Genomic DNA, 17,288 nt, shown 5'->3' with positions numbered 1-17,288 from the left:
ACATAATAGAACAGAACAGAACTGAGTAAAACAGTAAGCACCTACCTACTAAATAAAAAGTGCTCGACACTCATGCTTAATTGAATTTTTAAAATATTTCTCATAAACACGTGGAGCTCGTTATTAAAAGCAACAATGTTGCTGGTGGTTTATCGCAAAAATGATTGATCTGCAAACCATTTGGTGTAGGTAATTTTAAAAGTCCACTTTGTTGTACGCATCTAACAAAAAATACCCTTGGCATCTATTACATTGCAACTTAAACTAAGTATTAATAAAATTTTGTAACATTGTATGAAATATTTATAACGCATACATATGTATCGAAAGAAGTAACATTTTTAGCTTACACTTTGCCAAGAACAGTTGTTAAATAACTCGTAAATTGATAAATAGGTAGGTAGACGAACATAAAAAATGATTATAAAATAAGTTCAATGTCAGTTTACCTACAGCTTCGTAAAATATAATACAATGCAAGGAAAATGTCAGCGACTGGTAGGCCAATTCACAAATTCACAACGAATCAGTTAGTTGCAAGGTCCGAGAAGTGTAGTAGGGGAGAGTGCACTGGGGCTCAGAAGCTTACAGTATAAGCATACCTACTAAAATTCGATTTAGAAAAATAATGAATACTTACAAATGGCATACATTCCAGTTTAATTACATATTAAAACATTTGGCATATTATACCTATTTATACCTAAAACCCATTACACACACCAATGGACGTATTTATTTGACTGCTTTAAACGTAGGTTTTTACGTTTCAAACAGCTAATACACACACACCGGCGGAACATAAAAAAGGTCCATAATTAAGAAAATATGGTTTTGTTTTAAAATCTACTTACTGTTATTTAAAGTTTCATATTTTGAAACCTATTGGGATGCAAAGCTTAGATGATAAGAAGAAAAAAATGTTATATGATATATACCTTTACATCGGTGGGGGAAGCGGCTATAGATTTTTAAATTTGTAAAAAAAAACTGTTGCATGGACATCCTCGAGCGCGTCAGATATTGATAGCATCAATGCCCTACGTATTTTTAATAATGTACGTATGTTAATCTGATCGTTTTCATGATGCGGGTGGTTGTATTAAGGGGTTGAAAATGAAAAAAAAAAAAATTATCGAGCGCGTCAGATTTTCTAAGGAAGTGTTAAGTGCACCAAAAAAAAAGCTCTCATTCACTAATCTGACGATTTCGATGGGACGTAAACTCGCGGCCATTTTCATAATGTGCAAAAAAAGTTCGCCATTTGCAAATACTCAAGCGCGCCAGATTAAGATATATATGGTTCATCTTTATATTCTAAACGTACTGTCTCATTATCTTACGATTATCTAGAGGGATTCGCCTGATCTGACAAAAAAAAATTATAAAAACGGTTCACCTTAAAGGCATTTTTGAGCTCAAAATATAATTTATTTGATATTTTGAGCTCGCTGAGTTCAAAGAAATAATATTTCTATGCATTTAACCTCTCCCAGCTCGAAAGTCCGATAGAAGTTTCATAGAACACTATTTTTGGAATTTTCAAACCGCAAAAACTTTTGAATGGATCAGTTTTATCATCCTCATAAGTAATTTTGCAATTTTAATTGAATTTGAAATGTAATTGTAATTTTTTTTACAACTTTGTTGCCCTCCCCTTTTTTTACGTCTCTCTCAGATTGTCAGATTAGTGGAATATACACTTTTTAGGATGTAATTAACTCACCCTACCTTAATCTGACGCGCTCGAGAATTTCTTATGGTCAATTTTTTTTTACTAATCTGATCCTGTATCCTTCACGGGCGGCCTTATACATATATGGATTTCATGTTTTGTGGAGGTACTTAACCGGGTACAAGGTATCCCCCTGTATATTAATCTGCCGCGCTTTAGTAAATCCCGAAATCCCCGCCTGGGCTCCCCTACTATTAAGAACAGATTTTTCGAGTAAAGACTATTTGTGAAAAATGGTACATTATGGTACTTTTTATGTAACCGGGAAAAGTGAAAATTAATATTAAAATAACAATTCGTTAAATTAGAAAAATGGTGATTAATATTGCGTATTTCCTCCACGTGCTCTTATTAAAGTTTCTACCCGTCTAGGCATACTGAGAATGATGTTATTGATGGTCTCCTGGGATAGTCTCAGCCATTCCTCAACTACGGCGAGGCGCTCATTGCCGGTGTGTATAAGTACATATACATATATAATTATTGGTGTTAATATAATTATTATATTCATAAACGATCCTTGAATAACCTCTCTCTACTTCTGTAAATAATGTGTTTATGGGCACACATTTATACTAGAGGTAGTGATTGTGTAGGGTGCATTAGCATAGTGGCGAGCGTTTTGATCTTACAAGTGGGAGATCCGAAGAAGGAGAGGTAATTTATAATATTTTCTGTTTTCCTCTCGTCCGGTCTGGTGGGAGACTTTTGCTGTAGCTAGTTACCACCTTACCGAAAAAGAGATGCTACGCTTAAGCGTTCCGGTACGTGGCCTCATGGAACCGATTAGGGACACTTGCTGTACCCTAACATGTTATCCCGCTGCCATCTTAAACTGCAGCATAACTTACTACCAGATGAAATTACAGTCAAGGGTTAACTTGTAATGGTTTTAAAAAAATTGTTCATTGTGCCTTAAGCCATTATATTTAAACTTACCCGTTAAGATCCTTAGTAAGCTGAATGTCAACACCGTTGGCGTTATCGCCGAGACCGTTGAGCGCCTCGCAAAAGTCGCTGCCCACGCCCTGGAGGTGCTGAGTATTCAGATGGAATCCCTGGATGCGATAAATTATATGAGATGACGTAAGCGTAGGCGACTTAAACCCGTTCCAGAGAAGAACGCGCGAGATATCCTATAGAATTAACTACTTAGGCACTTATGCAGAGTAAAAATATCTTTCAAAATCAAAATCGACTATTATGTAAAAACCTTAAATAGAGAGAAATCTCGTACTGTTTTTCCTCAGCATTCTTTCGTCACGACTCACGGCATAGCATGCGTTGGAGATATATAGGAGATAGGTGATATTGGACGCATGACAGTTCTACTCCTCACTTTTTTTTTGTTTTTCGCTTACTTTTATATCTGTATCAATTACATGATTAAGCTATTGAATATTGTTTGATCTCATATGTTACAGCTGTATTTGACAAACATACAACTCAGGAACGGCTGGAGCAATTTTTATGATATTTGATTTTCTGATTTCTCTTAGTCTGGAATAGGATAATAAGTACTAAAATATAACACATAAAAAACAATGAAACGCGGTACGAAATTCGCCGGGACAGCTAGTGTCATAATAAGATTAAATAAATAAATATAGGACGTTTGTAACAACCTTAAAGGGTCCCCGGTCGAAACCGCAGAAGGAGGCTTCCATAGTGTAGGATCTGGTGACTCCCAAGTGACGCCATACTGTGACGCGCGCCGTGCTTTCGCGTTCACGTTCAACGCGAAACGAGCACGAGCCGAGCGCGAACGCTGGCGATATCCGGTGCATGAGCGCAGGCAACATCTAGCAAACACACAATCACACTTACTTAAACTTCCAATTGGGTCTATCTTTCCAGCGGCGTCTCTCTTCTTGGCGTTCATCATTGTCTAAACATTACCGGCCCACTACAGGGCAAAGGTCTCAAAATGAGGAGGGTTTAGGCCAAGATCCAACACGCTAGCCAAGTGCGGATTGGTGGACTCCACACGCCTTTGAGATCTTGTTGAAGAACTCACAGAAATGCAGTTTTCTTTCACCGTTAAAACAAGTGATATTTAACTTAACATAAACTAAAAACGGACAGCTCCAAAAAGTTAGAGGTTCGTGCCGAGAAAAAGGATGTGATCCTATGGCCGAAACAATAAGTACTAGGCTATCACAGCTTGTTATATCAGTAGAGATAAATACATTTTAATACAACTTTGCTTGCATTCCTCTTTTATGGATATTCTACTATTTCTATAAACATGCTTATTTGGGTTAGCAAGCTGTAACTTGAATCTTACACATGTTTTATCCGTAAGTATCGATGCACTAACGGAATTAAAGGAACAGCTAGTCGGAAAAAGTTTTAATTAACGATCTGCACAATCCTGTAGAAGTTAGAATTAAGTAGTATTGCCAGGGCCGTAGTTACGGGGAAACGTAGGGTGTCCAATTTCCATTAATTTTAAGAACCGACTGACGTGACAGCTTTTGGCAACCAGACCTGCTTTTGTTATCATAATAAATAGATAATAAAATATTGAGAGATTCTACAATTCCCTTGAACTAAGCAAAAGATCTGTGATAGGAACGGGTCTGATAATTACACGACGAAAGAAATCTACTACAGTTTCAATATAGCGCATCCGACCCTCAAACGTTGAGATATTATGGCAATGTTATCTATCGTACGTAGCAGGAATGAAATGATTAGAAACCAAACTAATACAATGTCATGAATATACACGTAACGTATTCAAAATGAATACGTCTTCGTCTAATAATTAAAAAATAATATTAAAAAATATTCACACTCCGCATGTTTGACATACAAGGGGAAAAACATATTCGCAGGCAGTTATATAATATAGTAAGTCGTAGCAAGAAAATCTATAGGTACCAGTAAAAATAATTGCAACTACCTAGAGGTGTATTTTCTTCTGACTACGTGTCTGTTTTATCGAAGCTATTTTTGCAACTTACAAGGTATTTAACAGGTTCGTCCGGCACCAGCCGATCGTTACTGCACCAGCTCTCTGCGCCGGCGCATCCATAAAAGAAAACATTCTTCTTGCGCGAGTGACCGTGGTAGTCGCAGTACACTAACGGCGGTTTCTTCCAAACTCGTACTAGGTACTCTATTAGGCCCTATAGGTGGTTAATTTAAAAATAGCATTAATATTTACATGGTTTGGTTGTTTTAGTTTAACATAATGAATTATATATGTTATAAGTAACCTGAAATTGTAATGTGTTCAAAATTAGGGTAGGCAGGTTCCATGGTGATTTTACTATCACCATTATCAACCTATTACCAGCACTCTAATGGGCGTGGGTTTCGTCTCAAAATAGGAAATTTGGCTGCTGATTAAGACTTCGCACACCTTTGAGGACAATATGGAGAAAACTGAAGCATGCAAGTTTCCTCACGCTGTTTTTCTTCAACATTAAAGCAATTTTAGTGCGCAAATAACACCGATAGTTGATCGTACTGGGTTGGTTCGAAAGCCTCCCGTGGAGTCGTAACCACTATTGGGCTATCACCGATTGTTATGTATACCTAGTATAGGTATCCAACATAAAACATGTCTCACAGGAAGCAACCTTACGGCGAGTTTCCCTAATATTTTGATAGCTCTGTCATTGAGTGCCTTCAATGACAGAGCTTATGAGTTTGATCCTCATCCTTGTAAGATCTGGTACTAGTTGTTGTAGCGTTTGCAGTTTATTTCATCCAAAAAAACAAAAAATAAAGACAAACAGAAATATAAAACAAGAACATATCGCAGAAGACCAGGCAAAAGGCAATTTAAATTTAAATTATTATTATTAAATTCTTCTTGCTTTCCAGGAGATCGGGGGTTCGAAATCTTCCATGCGTATCAAATCAGCTACCTATATATAATATTTTACCTTAAAAAAGTCTAAAAACTTGCCCTTTACAATAAGCTGTTTTTCAGTAAAGAAAAGTAACTGTGTAAAAGACGACAGCGACCATTTTTGGCTATAGAAATCTGTTCAACACCAGATTTTCCTCCGTTGGAGGTTGTACATAATCATTTTAAATTCTAACATAAATGAATGCACTATGCATTATAGAGGTTTAAATGTGAGATTGCTATTATCAAGTTATTTTTGCCACTAATTTTGTAATGTAAATCCGACTAAAAGGCAGACTTTTTTGCCTGTTGCAAACAGCTAGGTATTGAAAACAGCGTGAAGAAAAAGATTAAAGGAGTCGAGGTAAAGAATACCTATCGCTTTAAATAGCATCACCAATTAGTCAATGTCTTTATTTTTATTTATCTGGATGTAAGTCCCCGTATAAAATTAGCTCGTAAATAGAATTGTCTTACTTTAATCACTAATGAGCGAAAATTCTTGGTGTAATTACCTTGGTATGGTAAATAGAAGGATGCAAAACGGGGCTCGGCTTGCACCAGCGTCGATTTAAATCTTCATTAGTTAAGCCGCAGCGGTGGCTGGAACAACATAGGCATAATCTGTATTATACGCTAGCTTTGTACTTAAATACTCCCTAATAGGTAGTACTTGCGCAGAATAAAACAATACAAATTATTATATCATAACAGGGATAGCATACTTTATTACTTATTAGTTCAAAACATAATTGGAATAGAATAAGTAGCCATTATCATCTCACTACCATATTATACAGTTTTTTTAGTAATGGATGCATCAAAAGTGTCCATGTATTCAATATTTTATTTTTATTTATTTATTTTATTAAGCAACTTAAATAACTTACAATTGTAACTTTATTTTAAAGAGAGACACCCATAACGTACTATTGAATAGAACATGAAATTTTATAACTAAACTCTATTTATTATAGTGACTCTATCACTATAATAGAGTTTAATTTCTCTTTTCCCAGATAAAAGTTGTTTCGCTCTTTTGATGCCTTCAATTCTCATCGTAAGATCTACAACCATTAGCGTAAGTCAATGTGATGGCTTTTTAATAATATGAGAGCTTTTTGTGGCAGAACTCGCCCGAGAAGAACTATCGAAGCTAGTTGACATAGGTGGGTCCGCTCTTTTCCGCACTAGCTTCATAAAAGCTTTGGTAGCCGTGGATTTCAGTATCTAGTTGATATTCTTAAACATACATTCGTTTATTTATTTTATTACCGCTCTATTATAATGGCTGTTACTTTTTTGTAGGTTATAGTACGCTATAGCTATATTATGAAGCTATAATATAAATGTATTTAACAGTTATATTGTTGTAATATGTAGTATGTTTATTGTATATTCTTTTTGTACTAGTTGAGATAGGCGGGTGCATTCTTCAATAGTCAGCGATTCCTCAAAGGGGCAAAAACATCTCATCGCCTGCAACCATCAGCGTGGTAGGTCTCAACTTATGTGACTGTTTAGAATGACAATGAGACAGAAAGCTTCAGCCGTGGGCTTGTTATAATGTCCAGATAATTCACTTACTGACATTCGGCTTTACTGTTGAACGTTAAGTAATTTACTTAATTGGTAGATTACCGGTACAGTGGCACCCGATATTTCATTAGATAAACTTAATTAACGTGTATATGTTAGGTCCGTAACGCCACAGATAATATATTACAGTTAGGCGCAAACCGATATTGTTTAATTAATGCCCATTTTTACTAACGACGACCAAGGCAACGCCTAGTAGGTAACGCTCAATCAAAGAAGATTCCTAGGCATAAATTTATCTTTTACCAATCGATTTTCACTAAGCAACTCATATAACTGATCTTGTCTATGATTCTTGCCTCAAGGCACAAGTTGTGGTATTTCATGTTTGTATTTTCATATTTATCATTTTTTTTCGTATAGATTGAAGGTTATTTTAAAAAAAATGTTTTTTTCAACTGTCAAGTTCAAGTTTACGAGTTCCCTAATCATTACGCACTGCTGAATAGGTGTCGTAATTTAAGATGGTATAATATAATAATTTCTAACCCCACGTCGTAGGACATCATCTAAGAGTTGGTGAAACGTTTTTTTCTTTAAGCATCAACCAAATCATTAGCCATCCGATTTAAGCGTTTCCTAGGTTTAGTGAAAACAGGAATTGGTGTTATACTTTATATGACAGTTCTTATTTCTACTTTTTAAATAACTTGCCTCTACTTTATTCTGTATCGAGGATGTTTTTTTTTTAAATTAAATCACCAATATGGCAAATTTAGGATTTCATGCTTCCTTGAACAACAATTTCAGTTACACAACTATATGGATCGATGCAACATTGTCACGAATGTGTATCTCAATTGGGCCATATAATAAAATAAAAAAAATTCTTATTTAACGAGTTATTCATAAATAAAAGCGTAGACCGTGATTTGTGCACGTATTAAGAGCACGCCACTGTTTCTATATCTTGTGTCTAATGTCACGAACATTAAAAGTACCGAGGATTTGATCGTTGCGTTGAGCAGCTGCTCTTGATTGAAAAATAATTAGTTCCATTCTTAAGAGGTACAGTTACCTGCATTGTACTTTAATGATGCAGATAAGTAGGTATAGATTACCAGGAAGCTCTGTACATCTTTATAACGATAAGTGCCGTTGACGCGTTCAGTGAAGTGACAAGCCCCGTAGGTTGAGTCGGTATCGTCAATTCAATATCAGACTAGTTAAGGACGCAATGGAGCTTAGAAACTAAGTTCATATTATTGGCTAAGCTATATCGGGTTACTAGCCGCAACGTGGAATTCATTAGAAAGATCTATTTTTAGCCCAGTAACGTAGTGCGCGTACAGTGTAAATTTGTATGACGATTGAAATGTATAATATAATATATAATAATAGTTTGTATTTGCTTAATAGTACTAGTTAAGTAAATAAATAAATATACTACGACAATACACACACCGCCATCCAGTCCCAAAGTAAGCGTAGTTTGTGTTATGGTTACTAAGATAACTGAGATAAAGTAGAAGTAGTAGTGTAGTTTGTTTTTTCTAAAATTACCCTGGACCCCAAAACTAGGATATCCCGTGTCTTGGGGGTCAGTGTCTTTCCATATGTGCATCGAGATTAGAGAAAAAACAGAATGAATACATATTTAGAAGTTTACATTATCAACACTCAATTTATTAATTATTTATGTGTGTGTGTGTGTGTGTGTGTACAACCTCTCGAATTGTTTCTATCAGAATGAATATATATTGAAATTGCAATTGACGCAATAAAACATAAGTGCCAATGAATTTACCTACACATAGCGCGGAGTTTGCTCTTTCGAAACCAGTAAGTAAAGAGTAAAGCTGATAATCAATTTGGTACTGCCAGAAATTAAAATTAACCAGATCGTGTTTGTTAACTATCATAATAGTGAAACATTCATTTGCGAGTTCCAAAAATAAGTTACCACTTATTTTACGTAGGTAAGTAGGTATATGAGAGGTAAATTAAATATTTAAATTATTATGAGTCGATAGCTTAGGTATCTAAACATTATAGAAAAAGTATCACATTTTTTTATCTCAGTTTTAATGAACAAACTTAAATTAAGCTTTTCAAAACAATAGTAGTATTTTTCAAGGTATGTAACCTTAAGTTTTCGAGTCTGGTTCGCATTTCACTAAGTTTTTTTCTTTCGCAAGTACCTACCTTTATCAGCGGGTAATAACTTATAAATAGCAATGTGTCACTGTATCTTATCTTTTTATCTTACATTTATTATTACAAGCTTTAAGCTATCAATTTCCATTAATAGCTGAGTACAGCATTATAAATTATTATCAGTATTTAGGTATCTAATTACGTATTAAGCGTAAATTAATTTAATTCTATAATCGGTTCATCGATTTTATCACTTCTTAACTTAATGTGAAGCGAGAGATCGTTTGCATATTATTAAATAATAATAATCTAGTAAATTGTTTTTTTAACATGTGTAGTAGTGGATCATCAACACGCCCAGCCTCTTAGTACCCCACTGCTCTCCTACAAAGAGGGAACTGGCACTGTTCCCTCTTTGTAGATCAAACAAAGAGGGAACTGGCACTGTTCCCTCTTTGTAGATCTATCTTTGGAGATAGATTCAGATCTATTTGAATAGAAATAAGCTCTATGATTGTTGGCTAATTTAATGGGATAGATATTGTCTATGGGATATAGATCATATCTAAAGAGTAATGACTTTGTTATTCTGCGTCAGGCAAAAATTACTGAACAAACAAGTTCAGTAGACATTCATAGATTCTAAAACACGCTGTCCTGAAAACCCCACTTTTATAGTCACTTATTTTGAGTGTAATTTTACACGCAGCAGCTTACGTAACATTCGTATCGAAAGGTAACAATACACGCGAATATTACACCCAGGTGAATCCGTGAGCACTGTATTAGTATAAATAATATATTTAGTGCGCAAAGTACACTCAATAATGGACGGCTGAGTTTTTTATTTGTTTATCTGTTGAAAGAGACGCTGGCACGCCTGTCTTATAGGTTTTTTTATTAGGTTTTCCAAACGATTGCTTATCTGTACAGCTCCATCCAATTAGAAAGGAAACCCGGGACAACTTAATCACTGGCGAGCGTGTGTATCTTTGACGACCTATCTAGCGCAACAGGAGGAATCTTAAGAATATTCTCTATTTAAATTGTCTATTTAATATACTAGCAAAATTGTTTATTTCAAGGAGACCTATATAATTTAAAGCACTTTTCAAATGTCAAGTCTATCTGCTGGTATAGTGACTCCATTACGGGTTTGGAAGGTAGATTCTACTAAGGAGAATCCGGCAAGAAACTCAATAAGTAGTTTACATGCGAATTATCTCACATCAACCATTTACAATTTTACATTACTGTATCTTGTGGAAAATGGAAGCTCAGCCGACTGCCTCATGGCATTTGAAAAAGCATTAAGGAATTAATCTAAATATTAAACATTATGAAATTAATAACAATAATTGGAATAGAGACCCCGTTACGATAAACGGACACCAAGCGAGTAGCTGGGAGCCGATGGAAACCCAGGACCGTAGATTTTATACTTCCATACAGACAGTGGCGTGCACAGAGTTATCGACCAGGGTATGCATAAAGAAGGCAGATGCCATAAAATGGAACAATCCTTCGCATTAATGGGTTATACAAAAATTTTAGGGTATGCAGAGCTTTTGTGCATGTATGAAGTGCACGCCACTGCATACAGAAGTCTAGCAGAGGACGTCAGCCAGTTTATATGATGGTGATGAATTGAATAGTATAGAAACAGAATAAGTGCATTTTTGAGTTAATACGCACCCCCTAGAACCGAGCATTTTTGACTTTTACCACCTTAAGCGTGCCGTAACGTAAGAATAGGTTCGCAGTGTATGTAAACACTTGCACTTCACTTTTCAAATGCATTGAACGTGATAAAAGACTGCGTAAGTAATTAATCAAACGCTACACCACGGATAATTAATGAGAGGGTTAAAGTTTTAATATGATGTTAATTAGACATAAGGATCTAAGTATGTCGCTGTAAATAGCTAAAGTGTCGGGCCCACCTAGGTTTCGCTCGTCTGATTATAGCAAAATAAGCTTAGTGATTATTTATATCTCATGTAGGTACCTACTTGCTTATTATAACAAACTATTTAGTAAGAGGCTTTATATTAACTGTATGCTATATAATAAAGGATAGTTTATTTCACCGTGCTTTCTCTCTCGTAGGAGAGAGAAATTTCGGGCTTCCACGGTGCTCCATTGCGAGACGGCGGCGGGCTTTTAAACGATAATTATAATAAATCGTAAATATCTATATTATTATAAAAAGAGGAATTCGATTTTTGAGAAAATTGAAATGTGATTTTCAATCGAGATTTTTTATAAAAGAATTTGAATTTAATCATTAAAACGAACAGTAACGAATAATGTCCGTTTTTACTAACGACGGATAATGCATTGTAAGTAACACCTTATCAGAAAAATATCCTAGACATGCACTTTTCACCAATGGATTTCAACTAGGCAACTCATATAACCTAACTTGTCTATGGTTCTTGCCAAAAGGTTAAGTATTATGTGTTTGTATTGTTATATTTTTCATTTTACGTATGGGTTTAAGATAATTTAAACAGAAATGCTTTAAATTTTTTTCATCTGTCCGTGCCAGGTTTAACTTTACAATCCGCCGAATCGGTATCGTTACTTTAGAAGTTCTTTAAATCTGGGAATCCCCTAAATCACTGTGCATCCGATTAGGACGAGTCCTAGTTTTAGTGAAAACTATTGAAAACGGGCTATACTATCAAGATGACAGAAGAATTCTTGTCCTATACAGCAAATTATTTGCTTTTGTAGTAAGAGTTAATGAAAAATGAAAAATTTCGGCACGTATCGGAGGAGTTTACGTCTTTTAGTAATGTATCTGTGTGTCCAATATTACGTTACAACCATTAGTTAAAGTGTGCGAAACCGCGGGCAACGGCTAGTAAATTATAATGTTTTCTTTTCATAATAATAATTTATGTACCAAGCAGATGGCTCACCAGGCGGAGAACCATTGCCTATGAACAGCAACTCTTCGGAGGGCATGCAAGGAATAAAGTGCGGCCCAGTGTTCAACAGCCTGATGCCTAGTCGTAAAGCATCATATGATTTTTATCACATCGGCAACCACACCCTTCAGACCGGAACACAGCACTAAAATAAGCATGGTGTAGTACTTACTTCCCCGGACGAGCTCCGTAACAAATAGCTCTACCTATACTCATTGCAAGTTTGGGATTAATAACAATAACTAACGGTGTTCTCGTAAGCGCTGATGTTTAGACATCGCTTAGTGCTGAGTTCTTTTTAACGAAAAAACCCAATATGTAACTAAGGGTGACTTATGGTAATCGATAAAAAAATATACCTGCATGAAGCTTCGGTATATACCTATCGTACCGAAGCGATTATTAAATTAAATGCGTGACACGACTGCACGGTTATAAAAGTTTAATAAAATGATAATTGATTCACGATCATATAAGGTTTAACGTACCTGCGACAATGAAAGCTTTGAGGGCAATTTGATATGACATGCCATTAAATTAAATGATTGGCTGACCACGTAGGGACATGTAGGCTGTACAGCCTTCGTACATATCAATTATAAAGTGTGAAATTAATTATATTGTTGGGCGTAGGTAAGAGGGGTGTTCTTTTTAGTGTACGCTACGAAAATAATAATAATAAAACAGTGCAGTATTAAAAATATATTAATTTCATAATAGGGATTTAAGATAAATGAGTGTGTAACTAATAAAATGCATTCTATTAAAGATGACTTCCGATAAAACTCTTGCCGTGCTAAAAAATATAAGCATGGCATAAAAATACTAGCACAGCAATCGGAATAATCCAAATAGAGTGCACAGTAATAAATAAGATACGATAAAGCTGCATGTAAGTCAGCAAGTCTTCTGTTTTGCATTTTCACAGCAGGGGTCCTTAAGATTTAAAAATAGAAAAGGATATTATATTGATCATAGATATAGATAAAGTAAGATAAATGATAACTGTATATACTAATTTTCACTACATTTGTTTGTAAAGATATTTCTCACATATAGCTACTTTATAAATTGTAAATGTTTGATAATAGGTAATTACGAAATATCTAATATTAAAATTATTATATTATATGCAATTTGACTGAATATCCTGATTTTAGCTACATAAAATAAATTATAATTTGAGCTCTAGTTTGAAAAAAATAATTTGATTATAAAATTGTCTAATACAGAAATCTGTTATAAATAAATTCCGTCGGTGCGGTAGTATGTTTTAAAAACGCAGTTTGATACACAAAATGTAAATTAAATTTCCTACATTTGAGCACTAATTGTACAGAACCAATTAACAAAAATGAGTTATATAAGTTTTGATAATTTGACTGATGTAAGAGAACCACTAGTCAACAATACAGTAAATATAATTATTCTAAACAAGGCAGATACCTGTGAATCTCAACATTTTCAAATTGTCACGTCGCGTCGGTATCATTTTCAGAGTTGCCATCTTTGGGAGAACCGTTAAATAATGTTCAACGAGTATTAAAAGAAAGAAATAAAAATAATTTTGTGAATAATATCTTGCCTTTTGTTACCTATCATCATCATCGTAATAACCCATTACCGGCACGGGTCTCCTCCCACTATGCGAAGGGGTTAAGGCCGTAATCCACCACGCGGCCCAGTTATGATGGACCCCACACACGTTTGGGAACATTATTGGGAACTCTTAGGCACGCAGGTTTCCTAACGATGTTTTCCTTCACCGTTGAAGCAAGTGATATTTCAATTACTTAAAACGCACATAATTTAGCAATTTAGAGGTATGCGCGTGCTGGGATTCGAACTGGGACCCCCGAAAGCGAAGACGAAGTCCTACCCACTGGGCAATCCCCGCTTCTACCTTTTGTTACCTATTCCGTGAAGTAATCTGTGGGAAAGGAAGTGCGTACCGTTGGAGCTTTCATTACCTGTACCTTGATTAAGAAAGAGTAACGTCTCCAATTGTGTCATTATTTACAGCTAGATTCAGTGCGTCTGCAATCTACGACAATTCACTGTATACCCGTCCGTTATTACAGGGTAATTCTTGCTGTGTACGTGTTTCTGACATAATCGCGTTTCGATGGTTTACATGCGAACCTATATATAGAAATGTCCTCCTAACAGGACGATCAATCATCTTGGATACTGTTACCCATTCATTATTTATTTTTGAACTTGTCTGTACGATAATAGATCCTTGTCTTTTTTATGGCTTAAGCACGCATATGAGCGGACAGGTCACATGTATGTGGGTTTAGTGCGGAATTTACACACACATTTAACTTGCAAGTGCCAATGGTTTTCGTGTATCGAATGACTGTAATCAGACTAACGTCAAAGTAAATTGGACCAAGTGTTACTCTTTTAGAGTCGCGAATTTTGCACATCCCAGTGAATTTTAATTTAAGAACGTTGCGCGAACAGCATTGGTTATAGAAGTAAGCAAGAGTTTGAGTATTAAAACAAGGCTTGATAGGATGCATTTTAGTCTCATTTGAAAACTGTTTACTATTCGAAAGCCACCCACTGATTGTAAGCTTACAAATTTCATACTAAGGGAATCAATCAGCGGTCTCAAAGTGAACCAACGTAAAAATTTAAAAATGCAACTTCCATACTGAATATTAATTAAAATGTTTTCTTTAACCGATTATTCAAGTTTACCTACCTATACTTCGCTGACTAAAACGTTTTCTTCATAATGGTTGCTTGTTTTGAGTAACTGGCAGTACTTTGCCAGAATTTGCAAAGTAAATGTTCAAAGGAAAGCTTGTGAAAAGAGCGCATGAGTCTCGTTGGAAACGAACGATATCTAACGTATCTATCCCTTTTTATTGACGATCACGGAAGATTGGTAGCGATCGGAGGTGGGACTTCAAGCCCGACCTAGCCTTAGATATATGAATAAAGAGAAGATGAAGAAAGCAATGTCAACAAATGGACGTACACTGCTGGACGTAGTTCCAAATAAAGGTCTTGTGCAGCTTGGGTCCAACGGCTCCTTGCGACTTGTTTGTTATCATCCGTCCACTTCGTGGGGTCTACCAGCGCTGCGTTTACAGGTGCAAGGTCGCTTTTCCAACAACTTGCGACCCCTTAAGTTCTCCGAGCTATGTGCTCCGTCCATTGCCACTTAAGCTTCACGATTCTGAGCTACTTCGGTAACTCTACGGATCTCCTCATTCGTTCACATAGAGGTACTCTTAAGCAAGCATAGCTCATAATAAGCGACCACGTTTCAAAGCCATAAATAATCACTGGAAAAAAGCACTGTTTGAAGACTTTAGTCTTCACGGCATCTTGTCGTCCAAAATACCTTAAGTGCCTGAATAAAGTATTCCTACAAATCCAAAACAATTTGTTCATTGTTTCATATAATATGTCGTTCACTATAAGGTATGATCTTTTGGTAATACAACTATTAGATCACTATTTAAAAAAAAAGTAGGTCTGTATAAGTTAAAAGGAAAGATTATACGTTGCTACCAGGAACTTATTATGAAGAAGATGTTCTAATAGAATGACTTAAAAAGGATACATTTTTTTAGCTTTATTGAGCTAAAGTTTATTTGAATGCAAGTAAATAACCTACTCTCCATAAAGTACAAAAGTAAAGAACAGCGACAGATTATCATGACATGCGTTTGCACTTTGAAGTGTGCGCGCGTGCAATAACAACTATTCATAGAATTCATGCTGTGTACATCAAGTTTACGTGTCCGCAGAGTCGGTACGCACCATTAACAGTATCACGGTATGTGCCTTGACGTGGCAGTTTTTTCCCTGATGATGGAGCAGAGCTTACGTCCAATTAGGAGCGGTTCAGCGAAAGGACATCATTAGCGGGCGGCGGCGAGGCGCGGACGCAGGTCTCCGACTCTGCGCAAGAGGCGTCCTTCTCTGGCAGCGGCCTTCGCCCGCCAACCGGTTGCGCATCTTTTACTCTAATCAGGGAAAAAAATAACCGTCGCCCGCATGCGCAAACGAAAGCGAACAAGCGAGTCCACAGTGTTTTATGCACATTGTTACTTTCGAAAAAAAAACCATCTGTACTCTTAGTTAACTATATAACCTCGTGATCGTAGCGTCGTTTTCGAGTGTCGAAACTCTGTACTGTCAGATTAAAATGGAGCTTATCACAGCTAGTACACAGCTCAAATTCTTCTACATTTTTACAGCTAGTACTAGTATAACGTTTGTAAAATGTATATTAGTGGTACATACAGAATTTACGACTTTAAAACGAGTAGTTTAGGTTCGTTTTACTTTAACGTTACACGATTGCTTGCGAGCTAATCTTACAAGTACTAAGGGCACAGAGCTACAAGGAACGCGATTATAATCAAACACTTGTCACTTTAAAGTACTATCATTTAATACTCTATAGTTTCACATTGGTGTTAAGAATATTACGCCTAAAGAATATTCTCGAATGTATGATATTAATTTAAAAATATTGAGTGCGAAGGAAAAACAATAACATAAAAGCAATCCGCGGCTAAGATAGCCTTTGGTATGTTAAAAATATACAGTTGTAGCCCTTTGAGACGTGTAGTGATGACCGAGGCTGGTTCAAGGGTCCGCCTGCCATCTATTTATAGACCGCGCCGGGGCGATGCTATCGGCCCTCAGCCGTACCTCGGCCCCGCACGATCCCAACCCGCCCTTATGCACCCCTCACATAACGATTGCCCAATAAAAGAGACCAAAGAAAAACTACCATATTATATTCGTACAAGCTATGTATATCATATGTCCATTGTTTCTGCCTTTGATTTAATAGCCGCGGGTGGGTCTATTTCCAGTTCGTGATACTGGTTAAATTGATTAAAGTGAATTTAAATGAGCCATTCCTTTACGGTTAAGAAATCCGGAGTGCAGATAGTAAGTAATAAGGATTTAAAATACGATAAAATCATTGTCGATAGTTAAACATGTCCGGGCCGCGTACGTTACACTCATCCGTATGCTCGACGCGGAGGCAGCTTCCTGCGCACAGTAAGGGAGGGGG

The 17,288-nt window shown here is 36.1% G+C and overlaps 1 protein-coding gene across 3 annotated transcripts in view; it reads right to left on the bottom strand.

Moving 5' to 3' along the window:
- The window catches only part of LOC120633314 (cytosolic carboxypeptidase 1-like), a 107,169-nt gene that overhangs the window by 3,805 nt on the left and 86,076 nt on the right, over positions 1-17,288 (bottom strand). For all 3 annotated transcript variants that reach the window (XM_039903506.1, XM_039903514.1, XM_039903523.1), the window contains 4 exons: positions 6,116-6,203; positions 4,705-4,869; positions 3,361-3,537; positions 2,675-2,793 (listed from right to left, as the gene is read on the bottom strand). In XM_039903506.1, the coding sequence (XP_039759440.1) occupies positions 2,675-2,793; positions 3,361-3,537; positions 4,705-4,869; positions 6,116-6,203 (549 nt within the window). The remainder of the gene's footprint in view (positions 1-2,674; positions 2,794-3,360; positions 3,538-4,704; positions 4,870-6,115; positions 6,204-17,288) is intronic.

The sequence above is a fragment of the Pararge aegeria genome, chromosome 2 (genome assembly GCF_905163445.1).
Source record: "Pararge aegeria chromosome 2, ilParAegt1.1, whole genome shotgun sequence".
In the NCBI taxonomy this organism is placed as follows: domain Eukaryota; kingdom Metazoa; phylum Arthropoda; class Insecta; order Lepidoptera; family Nymphalidae; genus Pararge; species Pararge aegeria.
The sequence above is the reverse complement of the archived record's forward strand: the minus strand, read 5'-3'. Positions and strand labels throughout refer to the sequence as shown.